General features: G+C 42.1%; 1 protein-coding gene across 1 annotated transcript; it reads left to right on the top strand.

Moving 5' to 3' along the window:
• The first annotated feature begins 1800 nt into the window (after window positions 1-1800).
• Window positions 1801-8328, top strand: LOC136132491 (serpin B3-like). Its single transcript, XM_065889410.1, has 7 exons — window positions 1801-1965; window positions 2586-2645; window positions 4023-4151; window positions 4520-4637; window positions 5750-5892; window positions 6192-6347; window positions 7918-8328. The coding sequence occupies exons 1-7, from the start codon at window positions 1801-1803 to the stop codon at window positions 8326-8328; spliced, it is 1182 nt and encodes a 393-aa protein (XP_065745482.1).
• The last annotated feature ends 16665 nt before the right edge of the window (window positions 8329-24993 follow it).

A 24993-nucleotide genomic window follows, 5' to 3' on the forward strand; every position in this document is an offset into this window, starting at 1 on the left:
AGTCAACTGTTATGAGAATTCTGCTATGAGAATGCCATGCCCCTGAAGAGAATACAGCTCCAGTGATAAGAGACTTAACCATGGCATTCAAAAGAACACTTTTTCCTGCTTTTTTCTCACAGGCATTTGACCCTGTTTTCGAGACCACGAATTTGAAGATGGCGTAACGAATAGCAGGCTAGCCAAGGAATGTCAGAATTCTAGAGTTCAAACAGTTTATTTTTCTGATACATCTTTGTACAAAAAATTGGAATACTGCCACCCACATGACCCCTGTTTGGATCCATTGTCCTTCTCACTGACAGCTGATTACACTGCAGGGAAATGAGCTTCCCGCTGACCTTAGAAGTCATTGGCCATCTGGGATTGGCTGCAAGGGGCATGGGCGCCCCAGGGGGGACCACAGCCAAGGTCCAGCCTTGAAGGGAAGGCACGTGATGCCTGTTCTGCACCTACTGCTGAGACATGTCACCAGTATCTCTTAGGCTGAGAATTGGAACGATTGTCCTGGTCATACAGAATACTTCTTAAGGAAGTGGTCGGGTTGGAGAAGCCCTTTCGGAACATAAAACAGAAAATGTCAGCTTTTGAATTGTTGGTGTTAGAAGTAGTCTTAAAGACAATTCAACATGTAAGACAAGACAGATATTTTAAGGGTTATTTCTGGCGGGGCGCAGTATCTCAGGGCACGTGAAGAAGTTAGAATTTAACTTTATTCTCCTTGGTGCTAGAAAGGCACCTACATGCATTTCATATGAGCCACTGATCGCAGATCACAATTTCTTCTGCAGGTGGAAAGGACGCACGAGAATAAAACAATAATCTTACGTTTACTCATAGAGACTTCGTGCTCATGAAGCTGATGCATAGCCCGGTGAAGAAATCAGAAGCTGCTTTACTTGAAATACCAGCTGCTGTGAAGGATGGGAGGCAGCAAGAGAGAGGTATATAGTCCAGACCTGATGATTCGCGGCACATCAGCTCACAGGCCGTCTGCCCACCTCTGCTTCCTCCAGGCTCACAGGTAAGTGCTTCCAGCAGCTCTGCTTTTGACTACGTGAATCCTTTCTGAAAATAATAACAATGATGTGTGTTACATCATTTATCTAATTTGTTTTGTCTGATTGTATCTTATTCCTTAACCAGGACAAAAGTAAAACAATTTTTCATTTCCTTTAATCTTTAGGTAATTTATTTATTTCCAAAAACCAAATGCTCCCTTAGGAGGAAGTGTGATTGGGAGGGTAGGAGGTCCAGTACCCACAGATCCCTCAAGTAAAAGGCATAGAGGTGCCTCATGAGAGATGGTGGGATGTTACACATCAATCTTTGTCTTTGATCTGTTATAATGCATTTTCTACCCAGTCTTAGTATAGTCAGTAAGGAAGAAAAGATAAAGATATTCTATTAGTTTTCACAAAAGTTTTCTTTTCCTATTTTTTTTTTTTTTTTTTTTGCCATACCACACGGCATGTGGGATCTTAGTTCCTTGACCAGGGATTGAACCTGTGCCATCCTGCATGGGAAGTGCAGAGTCTTAACCACACTGCCAGGGAAGTCCCCACAAAAGTTTTCTTTTTAAATACTATTTCGATAGTCTTCTAATTATGAAGTATATACATGTACATTGAAAAAAGCTTTAAAAGTAAAAGGAAGGAAGCTATAGTTTTCAGAATCCCACAACCCACATATAAGGCATATTTTATGAAAATTTTATTACAGACTAACCTCCCTTTCAGTAAACTCATTATAAAATAAATTTGATGCTTCTCCAGGAGTTCCAGACTACATCAAGCCACCATGAGTTCACTCGGGGAAGGAATCACCCACTTTGCAGTCGACCTGTACCAACAGATCAGACAATCAAACAAGGAAAATATCTTCTATTCCCCTTTGAGTATCATGTCCGCCTTTGGCATGACTTCCTTGGGGGCCCGAGGACACACCGCATCAGAAATCCAGAAGGTAGGTCGCAGCTTCCTTTACACTTACCCGTTTGTCCTGGTTTCTCTGTCGGCTTCTGTGCAGATGATCACAGACCTGGCTGTCCCCAGGGGTAGCACAGGAAGCTGCAAACCTCCCCAGGACTGGGCGGGCACAGAGCTGTGGGAGCATATGCTCTCCCCCAGCTCTCCGCCCCATCTCTTCCCTGTGCCTAGACTTCCTTTGGGAGCTGGGATGAACCCTACAACTGCCCAGTGACCACAGGTGAGGCTTTAAATGGTAGCGTTCAGGTAGAAGTGGTGCGTTGACTAAAATCCATGGGAGACATCTTTACATGTTTCCTCAGCAATGAATGAAAAATGAATCAGGATTCTTTGAACTGGCTGGTGATCAACCAGCTTTGTGTTTTTCACACGCAGGTTGTGTTTTTCAAGGAGCCAATGCTTGCACGGAACATTTCTTTGTTCTTTCTTTCTTTCTGGGGTTTTTTTTTTTTTTTTGGTTTGGCATTTTGTTTTGATTCTGTCTTTCCTTCCTTCTTTCTTTCTTTCTTCCTTCCTTCCTTCTTTTCTTTCTTTTCTATTTACTCTGGGGTACATAGATCTCTAAAGTCTCCTTGTCTCACTCCCCGTCTCCTCCAGGTCCTGCACGTGAATGAAATTGCAGAGAACACAGAAGGAGGAGGAGTTATAAAAGATCCCGTGAGTCACAGAGCATTGGATCTAGAAGGACATCACATATCCAAGAGGGTCGGAGTTTAAACTGGGACTTTCAGATAAACAGGGAAAAGCCAGTTTTTAGGGGACATCTTAAGCAAAATAGATTGGACAGAGTTGTTTCTCATATCATCTTATGTACTTATTTATTTTATATATTTGTTTTCTTGAAAGAAGAGTAGCATGTTCTTAAGAGCAGGGGTTCTGAAACCCAAAGGAGCTTCAAACTGAAGAATGTTTTTTTTTGCCATGCCACGCAGCTGGCAGGATCTCACTTCCCCATCCAGGGCTTGAACACAGGCCACGGGAATGAAAGCCTGGAATCCTAACCACTAGGCCACCAGGGAACTCAGGAGCTTCAAATTGTGCTCTTCTGTTCAGGAATGGAGAACATGGCAAAATACAACTGCTCTGAGCCACAATTTGACTTCATACAAATTAACTAAGAGCAATAAAAAGTCTGCTGCAAGACATGCAACTACATGTAAAACAGGACAAGAGTGCCTGGATGACAGAAACCCCCATAAACGTTATGTATTATTATTATTATAGAATAATAATAACTATAGTAATCACAATATGTTGCTAAAATTATATAATTTTAATTAACCCCTAAATTAGATTAAGAGCAATCAGCATATGATCAACTATATTTTGGAAAATGATGGAGTGAGAATTATGGTTGGTAGCTTAAATAGTCCAAAACTCTTAGTTAGCAAGTGGAAGGTTCTGGTTGAGATAAGCGTGAGTTGAAAAATTGGCTCTGTCTCCTTGGAGAAGTTTCTTAGTTCTCTGAACTCTCTTGTTTTCATGTCAATTGAACTAAAGACTTAGAGATGCTGATGTGCATCTGTTGGCAGAGACACACTGCTCCTACTTCAGAGTGACTGGCATAGCGAACAGCCAAAGAGCACAGTCAAGGGGTCTTAGAAAGCAATCCCTCCAAGGAGTAAAACAGGGCTTCATGTCATAACATAGGGCAATATACAAATTTCATGTTCTCATGCAGTTGATGACTGTTAGAGGTGCACTACGGCTCTGGCTCTCAAGGAGTTTAAGTTTTAGCTGGTCCCTAAACATTTGAGACAATTAAAACACAATCCAGTAATGGAATGGTGCTGCACCTCTAGTTCAAAAGAGAAAAGACTGGAGTGTGTTAGAGCAGGAAGGAAGAATTACCTGGAAGATTGAATGTAAGGATTATGAAGGGTATTTCTGGTAAAATACACCATATGTGGGGAGATAGCAACAAATGTCATCCCTGGGGATACCAAACTCTGGGAACAGAGCTCACAGACCTATGGGGGGTGTAGTATTTATATACAATGAGAGTCCAATGAGCTCACTTTCTGGTGTTTGAAGGTTGAAAAGCCAGGAAATATTCATCATCAATTTCAAAACCTTCTGACTGAGTTTAAGAAACCCACTGATGCCTATGAGCTGAACGTAGCCAACAGGCTGTATGGAGAAAAGACTGTTCAGTTTCTTCAGGTAAGTTTCGTGGCCTGTCACACCTTTGGTCTGCATCCTGGGTCCACTGATCCCATCTCCTAATGGGGGAGGGGGAGGCAGAGGAGCCTGGCTGACCCACATGGGGAGCATTTGCCCTGGGGGCATTCAGCTCCTGCCCCGCGACGCCCCCCACTAGAGTGTCCCAGAGCCTGACAACCCACCGGGGAAGCACCGCGATGCCCCCCACTAGAGTGTCCCAGAGCCTGACAACCCACCGGGGAAGTGGGCGTAAGGATTGTTTCAGGTACTCTGTTTGGTCGTTACTGAACACAGTTTAATCTGGGAATACCTGCATAGTTACTGATAAATTACTCTTAATCCCTCCTTTCTTCCTGCCCATGTCACAGGCGTACGTGGATAATGTTGAGAAATTTTACCTAGCCAGTGTGGAGTCTGCTGATTTTGTCAGTGCTGCAGAAGAAAGTCGGAAGATGATTAATTCCTGGGTGGAAAGCCAGACTAACAGTAGGTTATGAGAGGGTCACTCCTTCAAAATCACTGTAGATTCCCCGCTGTGTGTGAACGCTGGGGCGGACACTGCATGGGGTGCCAGGAGCCGGGGTGAGATGAGATTGCAGAGGATGGAGGCGGGCACTGCAGAGGGTGGAATGGTCCACGTCAGTGTGGAGAGAAACAAGGGGAGCCCGGGAGGGATCCCAGGACCAGCTACCTGGAAACTCAGCTGAGTCTGTGGATGACAGTATCTCTATGGATCCCAACTCCCTGCTCAAACTTCAGGTTGATTCGCATTTTTTCTTTAAATTAGAAGCTTAACGTCTGGATTATGATCCCTAAAAGATAATATTAAAAGAGTTCCCTTATCCTTTGTTAACTGGGAGACGAGCCACTCTCCTGCCAACCACCCTTCTTGCCACCTGCAGCAGGAGCTGTCTGACCACTTCCCCATCCCCGCATCCTGCAGGGATGGCCACAGTCGTCCTCCCCAACCACGGAAGGCGGCTGGATGATGTCTCCGTTCTATGAATAATATCCTACCTCCCGTCCTAAATACAGGCCAAACCTACAACAACTCAACGTGGCAAATGAAGACAAAGACACCCCGGGACATGGTGTCTGAGTCCATGTTTTCGATTCTAGCGTTCATGTCATTTGTCCTAAAGAACATTCAGGCCCATTCCCTCTGAGTAGTGGGTTCAAGTTTGAAAAAATAGAAAGCAAAGAAGAAAGGGAAGAAGAAAAGAAGAATAGAAGGAAGGATGGAGGTAACAGGAGAGGGTGGGGGTTATTGAGGGGACAGAGAGGGTAGTTGGGAGGGAGGGAGAAAACTGACCAGTGGAAAGATCAGCTGAAATCAGTCCATCAGAATTCAGTGTGAGATGACTGATGTCACCCCAGAGACCAAACACGTTCCCAGTCAAAAGAAGGGGTGTCTGCATGAGGGCGACTCCATCAGGCTGGCGCCATGAGGAAAGCTTCACCTTGTGAACAGTCGGGCACAGAGTCCCTAATGTGGTGATTTGTGTGAATATTTAATCATCACTTGTAACTTTCAAAGCATCTTCCAGACAAACCACTTGTGCCTTTCATGACAAACCTTTGATTTTCTTTCTTTGCAGAAAAAATCAAGAATCTCCTTCCCAGCGGATCTGTTGATAAATCTACCGTTCTGGTTCTGCTAAACGCAGTCTATTTCAAAGGGAAGTGGCACGAGGAATTTAAGAAAGAAGATACTGGGGAGAAACAATTTTGGCTGAACAAGGTATTGTCTATAAATTATGTATATAATATAACATGCTACACATTCAGTGTGAAATTTAAGTATCTAGTGATTAATATATAGCTGCTGTGGGTAGAAGATAGAATTTGTCAAGGCTTATTTTCTTGTCTTTTTTTTTTTAACTTTATTTAGTTGGGATTCCTTGAAGAAACTCTTGTCTCTAATTCACAGATTTCTGAGATCATCTCTTAGAAGGAGGATGTATTTGGTATTACACGAATATTACCTTTCTTTTTGACTTATGCTCACTTCACATTTTTTGCCACATGACTTTATTGTAGGATACAAGCAAACCTGTGCAGATGATGAAACAAACCAACCTTTTCAATTTCACGTCACCGGAGGACATGCAAGTCAAGATCCTGGAAATACCGTACAAAGGCCAAGAGCTAAGCATGTTTCTGCTGCTGCCCAATGACGTGGATGGTCTGCAGCAGGTAAAAGCTGGCACCTCCAATGCTGCCTACTATTGCTTAAATTCCTAGTGAAACAGTGCTCTATGGGCTGCTCACAGACCAGGGCTAGTGGCTGGCAGAGCTCAAGCACACAACAGAACAATAAAGCCGATACCTTAGGTGTCACGGTATGATACGAATAGTGTTTCTGTACATCACAGGTCACATTAATATTCTGATGAAACTATGGAATGTCAGTTCACAAAAAATATATACCTAGATACACACATAACTATTTTGCAACCATACAAACCTCTGATATATTCCAGTCCACTCATTTGAATACAAGGAGATTAACACTCATACATAGGTGACACATAGAAATATTTGCAAGTTCACTCACAAGTAAAATAAGGAAATTAAAAAAACAAAGCGGTTACATATTGCCCACTAATTCACAGTGCTTTTGTAGACGGTGGACAAATAGCTTTATCTTGATGCCCACTTTTTAATTTTGAACTATTTGGTCCCTAAGTGCTCAGAATGGACCAAAGGCTCATTCAGAACCTCATTGCTAAGATTTCAAAAAAGGGGGGGATTAGAGAATTCTCCTGTTAGCATTGTTATAATAAAGTTAGTATGTAAAAATATCAATAACAATATCTGGCATAAAAGGCCATAAGCCGTTACTATAATAGTCGATGATGATGTGGAAACGGCAGTAAACTCGCCACACTCAAAATACATATCTCGTAACACTGGAAACTGGAAATCCTTAGGGAAAGCAATATGGCAAGAAATGTGAAGAGCCATCAGAATATTTCTGCTTCAGCTCTAAATTCCCCATTATCAATGACATTGGGAATCTCAGTCCTAGGATTTTATCCTATAACAACAAGTCTAAACAAGGGAAAAGCTTTTGGACAGAAGTGGCTCAAAATAATGAAAAATTTTAAATGAGGAAAAATACATGTTTGTATTACCTTAGGTTAGGTTAGGGACTGACATGCAGTGAATGCTTAAAAGGTATTAGGTAAAGATATATATACTGAATATCAATTTAATGGTAGCATTATGTAACAATGTAAACTTGATTAGAGAAACATATATCTATACAGGAAAAGTTTACAAATAAATGAAGCAAGAAAAAGGAATAAAAGTAGGCTATACGTTGTAAATGCACTATGTAAACATTTATGGACGAAAGAACATTGACAAGAGGTCATTTGAAAGTGAAGCGCGAAATAGAGAACGAGCCTAAGAAGTGGATAGCTCATCTTCTACAAATAATTTTATTTAACCATTCTGTTTCATATATGTGTGCATATATGTATATCCATTTGTATAGATATTTATACATATGCATATATTATTAATGTGTACATATATACATAAAAATAGGAAAGCCATGAAAATATAAGAACATTTATTTGATTATATAATATATATTCAGGACTCTGTTATTTTTACCTCCTCAGATAAAACCCTATCAACTGAATCTCCTGTATTTATGTTTTTACTGTTAAAGGATTTCCACGTTTCAATCCAACGTTAAGGGGGGCTCCGTGTCCACTGACAATCTTGCCAATTGTTCCCTTTTTCATTGTTACAGCTTGAAGATCAGCTCACTGCTGAGAAGTTAATAGAGTGGACGAACCCACAGAATATGAACCAGCGTGAAATAGAGTTACACCTACCTCAGTTCAAAGTGGAGGAGACCTATGACCTCAAGCCCATGCTGAAAGCCCTGGGGATGGTGGACGCCTTCACTGCTGGGAAAGCCGACTTCTCAGGCATGAGCAAGATACGAGAGCTGATGGTGTCGAAAGTCTTCCACAAGTCCTTCGTGGAGGTGAATGAGGAGGGTACAGAGGCTGCAGCTGTGACTGGAGCAGTAATGGTTACAACATCAGCAGTACTTCCAGACAGTTTCCACTGTGACCACCCTTTCCTGTTCCTCATCAAGCACAAAAAGACCAACAGCCTCCTCTTCTATGGCAGAGTCTCTTCCCCTGAGATGTGATTAGCCAGCGGCTACACTCGGGGCACACTCACAGAACTGTTCCTGAGCCTTGATTGCTGGAAGTAACAGGTTGTCTTTGATTCATTTTCCTTTCCAAACTCATAATCATCACTAAGCTTGTGTTGGTTGAAATACCATGTCTGTCTGTCTCTCTTTTTCTACAAACCCATGTAAACCTACTGTTATCTCCCCATGGTAACTCCCATGTGGACAAAATGTTCAAGATATAATAAAAGGATATTTCAACACTCTATCTTCACCTGAATTTGAAATAACATAGCTGCTGTTTCGAACATCGTATCTACCATTCAAACCTACTCACCCAGACACCCACATTTATTTGAATTCAAGTGATCTGTGGAACGCTTACATGCCAAAAAGTTTTCCTCTTATAAAAACATCATCAGTAATACACTACTTATTCATACTACTTGTTGCTTTTCCTTTTTTGCTTTCTTTCTTTTCAGCAAAGTGCAAGTGGCCTGCCACACATAGGAGAGATAATTCGGAAATATAATAATTTATAAAAAGAAAAATTCAAAACAAGTGTAGAGCACGATGAGGCTTGAGGCTGAAGAGGTAGACTGGTACCAGAGCATGAAAGGCTTTGAGTCCATGTTAGGAACTTTGTATTTTATCTCTAAAGAAACGAAAAGACATTGTAGGTTTGTAACGAAAGTGGGGCCCGGCTGCTCACTGCTCAAAATCCAATAAAGAGGTCAGGTTGGTGGAAAGGAAAGTTTGCTTTAATTTGGATGCTGGCAACCAGGGGGGGAGGGCAGACCCCTGTCCAAAGGCCGACTCCCGCCCTGACAATCAGGGGGCAAGAGCCTTTGTACCCAGAGGGAGGGGGCTCCATGCAGAAACAGCTCTGGTGACAGGCAGCTCTGACAGTCACCGTGAAACTGGTCATGAGCTGGTCTGACCTGTGTCATCTTGATTGTTTTAAGTACAGTCAGTCTTCAGTTCCAGGGTTGGTTTTTTCCCATTTCCTTGAGGTTCTCAGAATTGTGGCAGCTCATGTCATGGCTACAGTCCAGTCACCATGTAGTTAACTTCTTCCACCCGGTGTGGGTTTCAGTATCTATAATACAGCTCACAGGATACGGCTCAGAATATTATCTACAGCCCTTGAGAAGGAAATAAAAGTCCTTGACTTTGCTTAATGACTAAATTACTATCACTGGGTCTCCTTTGTTTTCCTTTGTTTCTGCATTTTCTCACTTCTCTAATTAAACTTATTCTTTGGCTAAAGTTATTTCCACAGACAAAAAGCAGGCTGAGGACATGGGGGGAAGGACCATAGGGTCCTGCTTCATTTCAGGTTTTGTTTGTTTTCCAAAGGGGGATAGAGATCATATCTGCCACTTTAAAATATGTATCTGGTTATTATGATGTAAATGGGTGAGAGGAAAGAACAGCATGGACATAGTGAAATTACTAGTAAACCATTAGGATGTCAAGAGTGGAACTGAGATAAATATTTGCGGAGTAAACTTTGCCACTCCAAAATGTGTCCTTTTGGCGTGAGGATTAATTTAGGCTAATAATTTTAAGAAACAGAGGACCCAGGAAGACCCAGGAGGTCTTCCTTTTTATCTCCCACTTAGCTGCCCAAAGAGTTTAGATTAAGGGCCTGTTCCCAAACAGAGCTATCACCAGAGATACCTGCAGAGAATACGAGCGAGAGGTGGTGGGGAAGCTCGGGAGGGCCTGGAGATCAGTCCCCTCTGTGCCCATAGTCTCCGCCTGGCCCAGCAAACACGTTACCAAACATTTGCTTTTCCATCTCCATGTCAGCTGCATTTTTGAAGTCCCAAACCACTACACCCAACATCCTCTTTTGTCTTCTCTGAAGATGGTATTTAAGGTGAGGTTTGGGGCCATTTTGTCAAGTTTCTCAGTCTTCCTGGGTCTCTCCCGTGTACGGTGGAATAAAGTTTCTTCCTCCCTCACAGATAGTTACGTGTGATAATTGTTTAGGAACTAAAACTCATAGAATTTTGGAAACACAGTATATATGGCAGAAATGAGAGATAGAACCCGAGACCTATGGTGAAGTTTCTGGCCTAACCAACTGGTTGGATGGAAGAAGGTTTCGTTTTGGAGAGAAGAGATGATCCTCGGCTTAAGTTTGCACTTTGTAAAATTCCTTTTGAGACATCCAAATGGACTTGTCTAGTAAGCACTTGAATCCATGAGTCTTGAGCTCATCTGCAGGACACGATCTGGAGCTTGAAATTTGTTATGCTTGTTGGGGAAGGAAAATACTTTACACTCTATGTTCTTCTGGCTGTTCTAAAAATTAAGTTGACAGAGACCGTTTGGCAGGAGAAAATCCAATATAATTATATACATATGGGGACCCCATAGGGAAAATGAGACTCGAGGACAAATTAGTCAATTGAGGCTTATATGGCATCTGAGAGAAGGAAAAGCATGTAGGGGGCTGGGACTTCAAAGGGGAGGGAAAGATTTACAGGAAGATAGGGAAAAACAAATGCTTGGTAAACAAAAGTTTGCCATGCTATGCACAGACAATGGGACACAGAGAAGGCTTTGATCAAAAGGGCCTTGCTAAAAGGGAACCCTCTTGCACTGTTGGTGGGAATGTAAATTGATACAGCCACTGTGGAGAACAGTATGGAAGTTCCTTAAAAAACTACAAATAGAACTACCATATGACCCAGCAATCTCACTAGTGGGCATATATCCTGAGAAAACCATAATTCAAAAAGAGTCATGTACCAAAATGTTCATTGCAGCTCTATTTACAATAACCAGGAGATGGAAACAACCTAAGCGTCCATCATCGGATGAATGGATAAAGAAGATGTGGCACATATATACAATGGAATATTACTCAGCCATAAAAAGAAACGAAATTGAGCTATTTGTAATGAGGTGGATAGACCTAGAGTCTGTCATACAGAGTAAAGTAAGTCAGAAAGAGAAAGACAAATACCGTATGCTAACACATATATATGGAATTTAAGAAAAAAAAATGTCATGAAGAACCTAGGGGTAAGACAGGAATAAAGACACAGACTTACTAGAGAATGGACTTGAGGATATGGGGAGGGGAAAGGGGTAAACTGGGACGAAGTGAGAGAGTGGCATGGACATATATACACTACCAATTGTCAAATAGATAGCTAGTGGGAAGCAGCCGCATAGCACAGGGAGATCAGCTCGGTGCTTTGTGACCACCTAGAGGGGTGGGATAGGGAGGGTGGGAGGGCGGAGACTTGGGGATATATGTATACATATAGCTGATTCACTTTGTTATACAGCAGAAACTAACCCACCATTGTAAAGCAATTATACTCCAATAAAGATGTAAAAAAAAGGGCCTTGTTTCCCTCACGTCCCACCCCTGTCTACCATACCTGACTCATATTCATTGTACTTGACTCTGACTATAGCTCTCTTCCTGGGATTGGCCCCCTATCTAAATGCTTTTGGCAGTTAAGGGGGAGGATGTAAAAGCTCTTCCTGAGACTTTTGTTGCTTAAAAAATAAAATAGTAAAATAATTTGTTCTCCCCTACATGCTCAACAGAAAATTTCCCAGTCCCAGGGGGACTTCCCTGGTGGTCCAGTGGTTAGGACTCCGTGCTTCCACTGCAGGGGGAATGGGTTTGATCTCTGGTCAGGGAAATAAGACCCTGCATGCCACACAGCCACAAATAAAAAATGAAAAAAAGGAAACAAAAGTTTACTATATTTATTCAGTAACCCTAAAATTCTGTTTTGTTTTTTTTTAAACAGGTAGCTAAAGGCAGGAATGAGACCCTAGGGAGAGGGTGTAAAGTGATAAGAAAGGAGGGCCAAGAACTGACCTTGAAGTACATCAATATATAAAGGTCAGGTATGGACAATTTTTATTTTCTAAACATAGCTTTTCTTAGGGGACTGTACTCATTCCAAATGCTTCCCAGTCAGTACTTCATCCCAGCTGATTTCATAAACCATGAATTTTGGAGGATGTGAGCAAAGTTAAAATTTTCCTCAGCCAAACTTAGCAACCCAGGAACACAGAAGAGGAAGTAGATGTTTCACCATTAAGTGTGAGACGTGGTCAAGGGAATTGACAGACTGGCCAGAGAGTGGGTCACATGAGTAAGTGGTGCAGTGAACGGGTGGGAAGGGAAGGCAGGGCAGGGGGCCGTTGCCTTGATGAACACGGAAGCATTGGGGCACTTAATGAGGTTGAAGCAAAGAAATGATGGGAATGAGTTTCTGAGAAATATGAGAGGATCAAAATTTGGCCCAGGACCTGGGATTTTTCCTGTACATTAAAATGGAAAATTGTAGGTAATAAGATCAGAGTGCCATCACATGTCTGAATTAATTTCTAATGATTCAATGAACTTGAAACTGGTATAGAGTTGTTTGGATTTCTTTGGAGGGGGGGCGTTTGAAGAACTGTTGGTTAGAATGCCTTTAGACCACACCTTTCAACTACTTGTAATTTTAGTTGGGTTTTCCAAAGGAACTTTATAAATGCAAGCAAGTAAGACAAAGGCTCATAGGCATTTGAATCATATCAGGTAGAGGGCATGGTAGACATCTATCTATGAGGTCTGAAAAGCTTTGCCTATATTCTAGGCCAACTAGAAGGCAGAGAACCTACTGCCTTGCCTAGTGGCCACATGTAAGAGAAATTGAAGGGAAATTCAACACCTGTATCTTTATTTATTTTTTGCGGTACGCGGGCCTCTCACTGTTGTGGCCTCTCCCGTTGCGGAGCACAGGCTCCGGACGCGCAGGCTCAGCGGCCATGGCTCACGGGCCTAGCCGCTCCACGGCATGTGGGATCCTCCCGGACCGGGGCACAAACCCGTGTCCCCTGCATCGGCAGGCCGACCCTCAACCACTGCGCCACCAGAGAAGCCCCTGTATCTTTATTTTTAAAGTAATAGATTATAATGCATTGAATTAAACAGAATACAGTGAGGCCATACTGATACAAAATAAACAGATGACTAAATTAAAAGTTTTATACTGAATGGATGTTTACCTGCTATCAAAGTTCCTCCCCACAGGGTACCATTTCACATCTATTAAAGTAGAGAACTGGCCATATCAAATTTTGGAGAGAATGTGAAGCAACGAAAACTCTCATACACTGCTGGTGAGAATACAAGAAGGTGTAACCACTTCTGAAATCAGTTTGGTAATTTCTTATAAAAATTAAACGTTTACTCAACATATGATACAGCAGTGCCACTCCTTGATATCCACCCAAGAGAACTGAAAACAGGTGTTTACAAAAGTACTTGTGTACAAATGTTCAAAGCAGCTTTATTAATAATGGCCCAAAACTGGAAAAAACTCAAATTGGCATCAGCAAGTAAATGGATAAACAATGAAATAGGACTCAGCCATAAAAAGGAAGAAAATACTGATTCTAGCAGAGCCACAGATGAAACTTCTCAACACTGTGGGAGAGAAGCTGAACAGAAAGAGTCCCCATTGTATAATTCTACATGTATGTCAGGAGTCCAACCTGACAGAGGGCTGATTAGTGCTGTCCCAGGGCTGGAATCAGGGAGGAAATTGATTGCAAAAGAGTCCAAGGGAAACTTCTAGTTGAGATGAATGCTCTATAATCTGACTGAGTGGTGGCTACATGGGTGTTTACATTTGTGAAAAGTCACTGATGTGTACACTCCCAACGTGTCACTTTTGTTTTATATAAATTCTGCCTCATAAAGTAGACAGGGAAGGAGGGAGAAGAAGAGAATATACAAAACACACATGGTTATTGTTGCCTCTAGAAGTATTTGAGTGAAAAACAGCTCTTAATTAAATATGTTTTTAAGATCAACCCCCTTCTTACCAACTCAATTTATTTACATATATTTAACCACATTTAATTATATGCCAGTATTCCTATCATATAGATGAAGAAGCGGCAGTTAAATAAGTGCTCAGAGGTCCTGGGGCCTTCTGCTGACACCCAGATAGGGGCATAGAAAGACAGCTTGGACATATGTCAATTTTAGAACTGGTCATTCTGCCAACACCTCCTGTAGGGAGAGGCTTTGGGTGTGGCGATGAGATAAAAACTGCTTGGAGATGCAGAATGCGTCACAAATAATGGATCACATGTGAATATTTTCAAAACCCAAGGGATTTATCCATGTAAGCTTCACGAGCCAGAACTTTTGAACACCTTCCATGGGTTTAATGCGCACATTGCTGTCCTGGATCACTCACCTGCAAATACGGACTTGGAGATACAAATCAAGCAGAGAGAGGAACGCCTCTCTACCTGAAATTCACTGATGTCTTAGGACTGATCAACGGCAGCTCAGGTTCTAATACGGTTGCTATGATTTGGTTTCTAAGCAAAGTTAGAGGATGCTACTGCTGCTGCTGCTGCTGATGGTGGTGGTGGTGATGGTCATGCTGATGTCAAAGACGAAGAAAAGAGCAGCAAATATCAGTTGGAGGCATACCATGGTCCAGATCCTTTAATAACCGCGGAGCCTGTTTATCCTCCAACAACTCAATACAATAGAAACTCTTCTAAAACCCATTTTTTAAAATGAAGAAACTGAAGGTTAGAGAGATGAACAAAACTACCCAAGGCCCCATAGCTCTTCCCAAAGTCCAGATTTTTATTCAGTTTGTCTGACCCTAAAGTTGCCACATAAGAGGAGGATTTAGAAATGGACATGAACAAAATTTGTTTTGATTGCTAAAGTGGTTGACCTTAATTCCCTGGATTATTTTCCACGTAATTAGATAGTGGATCATTTCATTAGAAGTACTCACCAAATATAATGTTAGAAGTGATATTAGAGATCATTTATACAATGCTCTTCATTTAAGCAATAAAAAACCCCAAATTCCAAAGACATTAACTGCCTTGCCTGAGGTCACAGTTAGGTCAGGGCGGAGCTGGGATAGAAGCTCTAACTTCCTGACTCTAGGCCTGGTGTTCTTCATTTACTTTCTTTGCCTTCTCTATTTGATCAATTCAATTTTACACGTGATGTTGCCCACTGATCTGTTATCCTCCAAAAGCATTGAGTGCACAGGTCTGGGTGTATCCATTCCCCTATCCACTCACCTTTGGTCAGCATCAACAGGCCCAGGGCTGATCGCCCTGTGGTTCAAACTTAACAGATTACATGGGAGTTAAACACTTCCATTTTCTTCAGGGCAATTGTATTCTTTTTTTTTTAAATAGATCTTTATTGGAGTATAATTGCTTCACCATACCGTGACAGTTTCTCTTGCACCACGAAGAGAATCAGCCATATGCATACACATGTCCCCATATCCCCTCCCTCTTGAGCCTCCCTCCCACCCTCCCTATCCCAGCCCTCTAGGTCATCGCAAATCGCCGAGCTGCTCTCCCTGTGCTATGCGGCTGCTTCCCACCAGCCAACTATTTTTTTTTTTTTTTTTTTTTTTTTTTTTTTTTTTTTTTTTTTTATGCGTTACGCGGGCCTCTCACTGTCGTGGCCTCTCCCGTTGCGGAGGACAGGCTCCGGACGCGCAGGCTCAGCGGCCATGGCTCACGGGCCCAGCCGCTCCGCGGCATGTGGGATCCTCCCAGACCGGGGCACGAACCCGTGTCCCCTGCATCGGCAGGCGGACTCTCAACCACTGCGCCACCAGGGAAGCCCCAGCCAACTATTTTACATTCGGTAATATATATATGTCGATGCTACTAAGTTTCCATTGGGTGCTGTCTCCTTGCTCCTCCAATAAATTGGTAGCTAGAACATTGGATATAAGATGTGCAGGGACCAGGAACTGACCAGGTTCTTGAGCACTTGTATTCCCAGACATTGATCTACATGCTGAGCATGCAAAGATGAGTCCAGTTAGTGGTGGAGACTCATTTGAACAGAAAATTTCAATACGATAGAATTAACAGTATGAAAAAGCTTCACCAAGCACTCTGGGAGGACTGGATTGTGTGGGATAGTTAGGGAGGGGCAGGAAAACAAGGCTTCCAGGAGGAGAGCTGCACTTGACACAAATCCAGAAGTGTCTGATTTACATATTTCACATCCAGAATGTCAATGTATTCGTATATAGAGGGAAACGTACTGTAAGTTTATGGCTAGTTATCGCTGGAAACTTCTTCCATTGCTTAAGTTCACAGCTCAAGTTGTAAATGAGAAACTTGCTGGGCCAATGCAGAAAAAGAAAAAATTAAAATGAGATTTCCAGCATAAAAAATGGCTCTGTATATGAGTATCTTTTCTCTTCTCTTTTGCAGATGGTAGTAAGCAAAAGTTAATTAATCTAAGGTAGTTCTGTAGATTCCTTTTTCAATAAAGTCGGGTAAAATTTGGGGACTCATAATTCATGTAAAGGCTGCCAAAGGTGAAAGCAACTGGGGTTGAGCAGGACGCCCTGGAGGAAATAAGAGAAAATCAAGAAGAGGGAAGAGAGGGCTTAGCAACCTTCCAGCTTCTGCAGTGATGGAGAAAGCTGGAAAGAGAGCCGCTCTTCTAACGGGAGAGTCTGGATAACACACAAATGCTTGAACTCATCAGAAAGCCACAGGTGCAAGACAACTACCCAGCCTGAAATCTAAGGAAAAAACAAGTGCAGTAAGTCCCCTACATAGGAACCTTCAAGTCGAGAACTTTCAAAGATGCAACCGTGCGTTCAGGCGTGAGGGAAATTGCAGCTTGCCTTCCATCTCCTACTGCTGACGATGCTTCAGCTCTACCATCTCCCACCTCCTCTCCCACCTCCTCTCCCTCCTCCAGTCAGTAACTCTTCCTGCCTGTTCTCTCGATGCCAGCCCCTGGGTGCCAGCTGTTGTACTGGACTACTGTACTTTTCAAGGTACTGTATCATAAGATTTAAAGCGTTCTCTTTATTTTATGCGTTTTCTTAATGTATTATTTGTGTGCAAAGTATTATAAACCTATTATAGCACAGTGCTACATAGCTGACTGTGTTAGTTGGGTACCTAGGTTAACGTCGTGGGACTTACAAATGGGACTTAACGAATGCGCTCTCAAACGGAACTCGTTCGTATGTAGAGGACTTACTGTGCCCCCAAGGAGAGACAGATGCAAACACTGACATGCCTGGGGCAGACATGGGGGAAGGCAGGGCCCCAGACAAGCGTGAGGGTACAGACCCTCAGAGCCACAGCCACGCAGGGAGTTTGTACCCACTGAGTCTTCTCCCCAGAGGCTCACTGGGTGTTCAAGGGAAAGACTGGGTACAGGGCACACTCAGTGGAGAAGGAAGGGGCTGCCACTGCAAGAAGGCCAAAAGCCCCACTTGATTCTTCTCCCCCAAGAAACAGAAGTCGTTAACCTCTGAGACAGGGCAGCAAGCCTTGTCACTCCCATAGCAGCGGTGCAGACCCCCAGGGAAACCTTCCAGCAGTCAGGCCTCCACCCCAAACACAGTGTAACCCCACAGGAATTGAAAGCCAGGGCAGCACTGAAGGCAACCATCATAACAACAAAATCCAGACTCAGCTCAGATCCTATCTAGAATGACTCCATACCCCATGCTAATTACATGGCAAAAGAAGAGTCATTCTGAGCATAAAGGCTATTTCCCTCTTTCTCTGCTGTACCACACCCAAAATTTGATATGCAATAATAATCTGTGAGACACACACACTCACAAACATACACAAAGAAGAAAAGAACCCACTGTGCAGAGAGACAAAGCAATCAACAGAACCAGACTCCAGGATGATACAGATGTATGTAGGAACTATCACAGACCCAATTTAAAATAACTAAGATTAAAGATACTAAAGGATCCCGTGTGCCCTTACTGTGGCTTTTAGAGCAGTACCACAATTTGCATTAATAGACTTACCCACTGGCTAGGAACACAGAGTACAACATAAACCACTGCTGTTGGAATAAACCATGACTCATATTAAACAAAGCAGAATGCTCTGCGATTATCCTATTGTCTACAAAGGTTCACTATTTTCCATACTCTGTAATTCTAGTAAGTGGTTTTGGTGACTAGTATTTCCAAACATCTGGTAGTACTAGCTCAAGACAGTAAAAACAATGGTAAGGAAAACAGTGCAATGGGTTTAAAGAGAGAAGTGAAAGTATATTAATGACCATATTATTTTACATAAATTTTTGAGTAAGATATGACAGCTGTGATAATCAGATTGTGGGTAAGTGCCTTAACATTAAATGAAAAAACACAAGGTCGCCGTAGCAATTGTAAGGACAAATAGAAATTAAAATTAAGAGGCTTAATTCTTCCCGTTGAAAATGAAAGAAGAGATTCCCCTTCCCTCCTTTTCCTCGCAGCATTTACTTTAGGAAATTTGTAATTCTAAGCACTTTCTCCTCTTTGAAATATATATATATATATATATCTCCTTTTGAAGACTAAATAAGCCTTTTGTTAGCTTTATGGGAGAGGAATGTCTTTTTCCATGTTTGAAATGGAAATTTCAGGGCAGATAGCAACCCTACCTCCCAGCTTCTGTTGAAGGGTAGGCACTGAAATCAAAGGGCCAAGTTGCAAAACTACCTCCCATCCTAAAGATAGGAGAAGTTTAATTTTCCTCTGGATAAAAGCAATTAGCTAACCCAGATGGTCACCCTAATTACCAGGTGAGTCTAGGATGAACTCTGTGTGACAAATGGCGCCGTGAAGTCTCTTACCTGAAAACTTGTTATTGTTTATTGTTTGAGAATATGTATGTAATGTGCTGTATCTGTTTGGTTGTATAACAGTATCTGCCTTGGCAATTTCTTACCGAATTGCCTGGTTTAATGCTTACTTAATAATAAAAGTGTTTTCTCTTTGTGGAAAGAATTTCTGGGTTGGAGGAGGATTATATTTTTAATTATATTTCCCCAACACATTCCACCATGATGGAGACTATGCTTTGTCCCACCAGAAGCCTGCCACGGGAGCTAAAAAATGTGTGCAGTAATTATAACTTGGAAGTGAAACCAAGTAGAATTGTGTGGAGCTCTCCTGGGCACAAAAGCCTTTCTTTCCATGTCTTATTTGCAGGCAAAAGACTTCAGCCTCCTAGACCTTCCTGAATACCAAAGGGCAGATTCAAACAGTTGTTAATTAGGGAAGTGAGGGAATGCAGAAATAAAGGAGGAACAATTAAGAAACTATGGGGCTTCCCTGGTGGCGCAGTGGTTGAGAGTCCCCTGCCAATGCAGGGGACACGGGTTCGTGCCCCGGTCCGGGAAGATCCCACGTGCCGCGGAGCGGCTGGGCCCGTGAGCCGTGGCCGCTGAGCCTGCGTGTCCGGAGCCTGTGCTCCCCAACGGGAGAGGCCACAACAGTGATAGACCCGCGTACCTCACTCGTGGCCCTTACACTGAGGTGAGAAGTAGACACCTGTAAATAAAATATTTACATACATTTCTTTACAAATATCTCTTCATACAAGAATATATATGTATACATAGATGCATATGTGACATGTATGTGTATATCACATATGTAATATCTATATATGACTGCAGTATGAACGAATGGAGGAAAAGAGAAACAGGAGGCGATTTAAGAGTCTGTTTCTATTATTCAGAGGAGAGACATGGAGTTTGGATCAGGATAGTAGCAGCAGAGAAGTAGGTGAATTTGAGACATATCAGAATGTAGCGATTGGTTGTGTGAGGCGAAGGCGGGGAACTCTTGTGGAAAATGATATGAGTCCAGTTTGGACCGCTGGGTGGATGGTGTGGCCACATACGAAGAAAGAGAACAGGAAAAGAGAAGGTGAATTCAGCGTGGGTCCTTAACTTGCTGTGTCTGTGTCACCTGTAGGTGTCCACGTTGCAGCTGGATATGCGGCTGGAGCCCAGCAGGGAGACCTAGCAACTGAAGCCAGGGAATTGTATCAAAAACAAAATGGGAAAAAAAAAAAAAAAATGGGGCTCCACAATAAAACTCTAAGGATTTTTAACATTTAAGGGGCAGGCAGAGGGAAAGTTGCAGAGTGCTGTGTCTTCGAGGCAAGGGGAAGCAAGCACTTCAAGAACGTCCCCAGAAAAGCAGGGGCAGAAGGTCTCAGGCACTGCCTGAGTGGACGTGTCTTAAAAGCTACTACAACTGGTAAGTTTGAGATCCTGAGCGGCACTGTTTGAGTGCGACAAACAGCGCCATCTAGTGGAAGATAAGAGGAACAGACGAGAGAAGACCGATTTTCTTGTCTGTTGGAGTTGGAAGGAACTTTAGAAACAATATTGTACAGAGGAAACATAGGCCACAAGGGCTAAGTCTGATTTCCCCAAAATTTACACCAGCTCTCCAGTGAGAGAGCTAGGACTAGTACGTGGCTTGTCAGATCCCAAGCCAGTAGCCTCTTTACACTGAACTGCCTCCAAAGTGTTTGCAGATGACAGAAAGCACTCGAACCCGGACTAACCAGGACCAAGGAGTCCTGGTGTCTCTCAGCTCCTTAAGACCTGCACAAGTTTTGGATCAAATCCGGGTTCCCTGCCCTGCGAAATGTCCAATGCCTTCCCAAGGCGTATATGAATTCTCAGACACCTCCGGTTCCAGAATCTTCCTCCAGTGAATTCTTATCCTCAACTCTACTTCATAGGGCTGTTCCTTTACCTCAACCTTGGCATCAATCCAGACGTGGAAACAAACCCTTTCCATGGGGCCAGGTTTGAGATAACAATCAAAAACAGCCTCACTCAGCAAAAATGAAAAACACCTCACCCAGGGCCAATGCGGAGATGAAGAACTGGGCATTAGAAAGCTTCTTCTTGACAGTATTTTGACTATTCCATCACATTACATGGATTCCCCTTATCTTTTCTGTCTTTGTTGACACTTTCAGAGCAGACAATTGTTTTCATACTGTCTTTTATAGAAAGTGTGACCATATAGTTAATCTTTCAAACCAGACACTTCTGAAAGTGAAAAGGATACCAAAACGAATTAAAATACAGACGTACATATACATATATGAAATCTTTACTTGACAAACTGATTTTATTTTATTGGTGGGCTTTGCAAGATTTCTGTACAAAAACTATTTTCAAAAATAAAATGTTGTTTTAAAGCAACATGTGTCTGTGCACACAAGCAAAATAGGAGAAAGAAAAAACTTCCTAGAATCGATTATCTGAGCGTTAAAAAAATAATATAAACATAAGCAGAATCATTATTGTCATGTAGTTTAAACGTTGTCTTAATTATATTGGTCTCTAAATCGGTCACTAGTATTTCTCTGAAGATTGTAGGCTTTCAGTATGATGTATTTTTAACTCTTTCATAAAACTGCCAGAAATTATCTTCAAAGTTGCATTTGATGATTAATAAAATTTAAATTCTTGAGAAAATAGTCTCTCTCTAGGTGCTGAAGTACCTGTTAAGCTCAGAGCAAATTCTGCTACATGAGGAATAGTCTGAATTCAGACTTTATTGCAACGCTTAAATAATCCAGCTCCAGTATTGTCACAGGGACAGTCTCTGTGTCTCTATTCAGAGAAGATTTGTTCTACAAGCCAAAATGTGTCAAATAAATTATCTCAGTTTATGAGTCTCTTGAATGTTTCATCAAAGGTAGATTATGCAAAATTGACAGCTTCCATTTTATTCTATTTGATAAGAAATATAAATGTATCCATTTTTTAAAAAAAAGTTCTATCAAAAGATACTTTCCACAAGTGCAGTTACAGAATTTCAAAATTAAATCTTGTACACACTTGAGCACCTCTTGTTCTTAAACTTGCCCAGTTCCCCCTTTCTTTTTCAGGAATTAATTTAAATGTCTTCCTGTCAGCAAGTTTTGTGTTCAGTAATTACAATTAGCCCAAATCACCAAAAGCTGAGGTTTGTGGGGAGGTCTGTTCCTTATACGCTTTGATTAGGGACTTCCCCCAAAAGTGAACATAATGCAACCAAAAGGTAAAGGATTCATTTTCCAAAACAAGAACAAAAGTTTTAGACTATTGTAGGACATGAGTTGGTTTACAGCATAGTTCTTCAAAGATTCAAGTATTTCTAAAATCCAACTGACGGTGGATTTACAAAAAAATTCTGTAGTTACTTTGTATATACATTTAAAAATGTATACCTTTTGCAACTGCAACTTCTGCTTTGGTAGAATAACACAGCATATTTGGACACAATTATGAATTTTATGAGGACCACAACCAATTTCAGCTCTACTGCTATTTCACTTGGGTGTTCTTAAATTTAGAAAAGAAAATTGTTTTCATTATACCATTGAGGTCACCAAAGTTTCTATTTGTTTTCACTAGAAAAATAAATAAGTTTATCTTTAATGCTGAAACTTTTTAATTAAATTTATTATTGAGTTCATAATACTTCAGGTGTTTTTCATGTGATAGGTGGAAATCCCAAAAGCTTTAGGAACCAGACAAAAGAAAAAGGGAGCCACGATTGAAGTTACCATAAATGATTTTCTATTTGAAACAGCTCCTGACACTGATAGAAAGCTGTCATCATTTAACTGTTTGGGGCATTCTTCTTCTAATGGAACTGAAGCATCTAGAGCTAGTGCTTCCTTGGCCTCTGTGCACACAAACACACACACACACACACACACACACACACACACAAAACCCTTGAATTTGAAAATGAGTTCAGTAATTTAGAAGAATAGTCACATGATTGAATGAAAACTGACACTTCCCAGGGTGCTGCATATAAGTCCCTTCTCAATGCGGTGTATGTATACAATGGAATATTATTCAGCCATAAAAGAAAGAAATCCTGCCTTTTGCAACATGGTTGGACTGGAGGGCGCTGTGCTGAGTGAAATAGGCAGCTTCCATTCTCACGAGTCCTTCACATACTTTCTGCCCAACAGCCAGGCCTGAGGCCAGACTGGTCTGCCCAGCATATGCTGTTCCCTCCCTTGTTTGCCTAACCTTAATAATGCCTGCTGGTGCTGGAAGACTCAGTTCAGATCCTGGAGGGTCCCTCAGACTGAGCTGGGGACCCTCCCTCTGTGCTCTAATTCCCCCACCAATCCTACCATAGCTGATTGTTCATTTTCTTTCTTTTCGTTTTGTTGTGTTGTGTTGTGTTGTGTTTTTTTTGACCACACCACGCGGCATGCGGGATGTTAATTCCCCCACTAGGTGTCGAACCCATGCCCCCTGCAGTGGAAGCTCGGAGTCTTAACCACTGAACCGCCAGGGAAGTCCCTGATTGTTCATTCTCTGTATGACTGTGTGCCTTATTCATGTTTTTCATCCCATGGCCAGTGTCTAAGACAATAAATGTTTATCCAATGAATAAATGAACGATTGAGTCGATGAAAGTTTTCGTGATAACTTTGTGGATGGGAATAGGACATGATAGTCTGGTCAGGTAGTTTCACAGTTAGGTGGGCAAACAGTTTTGCCTACTAGATGCTCAACACAATTTTATTTAATGAAGAAATATTTCATTTTCGAGCCTGACGTGCTTAAAATTATTGAAAAGAGAAGTGCAAATCTCATTCACTGCCTACTGTAACTCCATTCATTACTGGTGCCCGTGGTCCCACTGGGATGAATTTTATGACAAAGAAAACCACACTCAGCAAGGTCTCACATTCGCCAGCTCAGACAGGCTGACTCCCCTGCCACTTCGCAATGGTGCCTCCTCAGGGATGGGAAAACCTGTTCTCTACCTGGAAAGCCATTGACCTAATTATCCTACTCATTTAGTTCCTGCTTTCCCCTAAGTCAACAAAGAAGAAGAATTAAGGACAAGGGAAAACAGCTCATCCCAGCTCCCTATCACCTGCCTTCAGTGTTGGATCAAACTCAGCCATCAACTCCAGGCTGTTCAGAAAGGAAAGAGCCCTGTTTATTTGGGTGCTGTGCCGACTCCCGCGGTGTCCAGAGAACTCGTCCTCAGGCAGAGAACTCCCTTTATCCACGCATCCTCCCTAAGCAGTGCCGGGACTAGGGGTGGTGATGGTAATGACCACTTTTGGACCACAGGCTGCCTGAGGAGGAGACAAGGGTGAAGCCAAGGAATCAAGTCCGGTCTCAGCTTGTCATCACAGCCAGTGGGATACTCGCTGCGACAGTCCCGGCTGTTCCGGTGCTCAGTACACACCGAGATTCCTCACTCCTCACCAGCCCTCTCCTCCTGGGTACTTACATCCTCATAAACATGACCTATTTCTCATCAGCTTATTTGCTCCTAAAATCTATCTACTTCTTTTTTTCCATTGTGGTAAGAACTCTTGATCTGAAATCTACCCTGTTAACAAATTGTTGAGTGCACACTTCCGCGTTGTTACTTGTAGGCACGATGCTATCCAGTAGGTCTCTGGAACATATTCATCTTGCACGACTGAAGCTTTAGACCCAGTAACACCAGCTCCCCCAGCTCCCCTCCCGCCAGGCCCTGTCAACTGCCATTCTACTCTCTGCTTCTATGAGTTTGACTATTTTCGATGCCTCATAGAATTGGAATCATGCAGTATTTGTCCTTCTGTGACGGGCTTATTGCCCTTAGTATAATATCAAGATTCATCCATGTTGTCACATATGGCAGGATTTCCTTCTTTTTAAGACTGAATAATATTCCATTGTATGTATATACCACATTTTCTTTATCCGTTCATCCATTAATGGACATTTATGTTGTTTCTATCTTTTAGTTATCATGAATACTGTTGCGATAAACATAGGAGAGCAAATATCTCTTGGAGATCCTGATTTCAATTCTTTTA

Source organism: Phocoena phocoena, chromosome 13 (assembly GCF_963924675.1).
Source record: "Phocoena phocoena chromosome 13, mPhoPho1.1, whole genome shotgun sequence".
Lineage (NCBI taxonomy): Eukaryota > Metazoa > Chordata > Mammalia > Artiodactyla > Phocoenidae > Phocoena > Phocoena phocoena.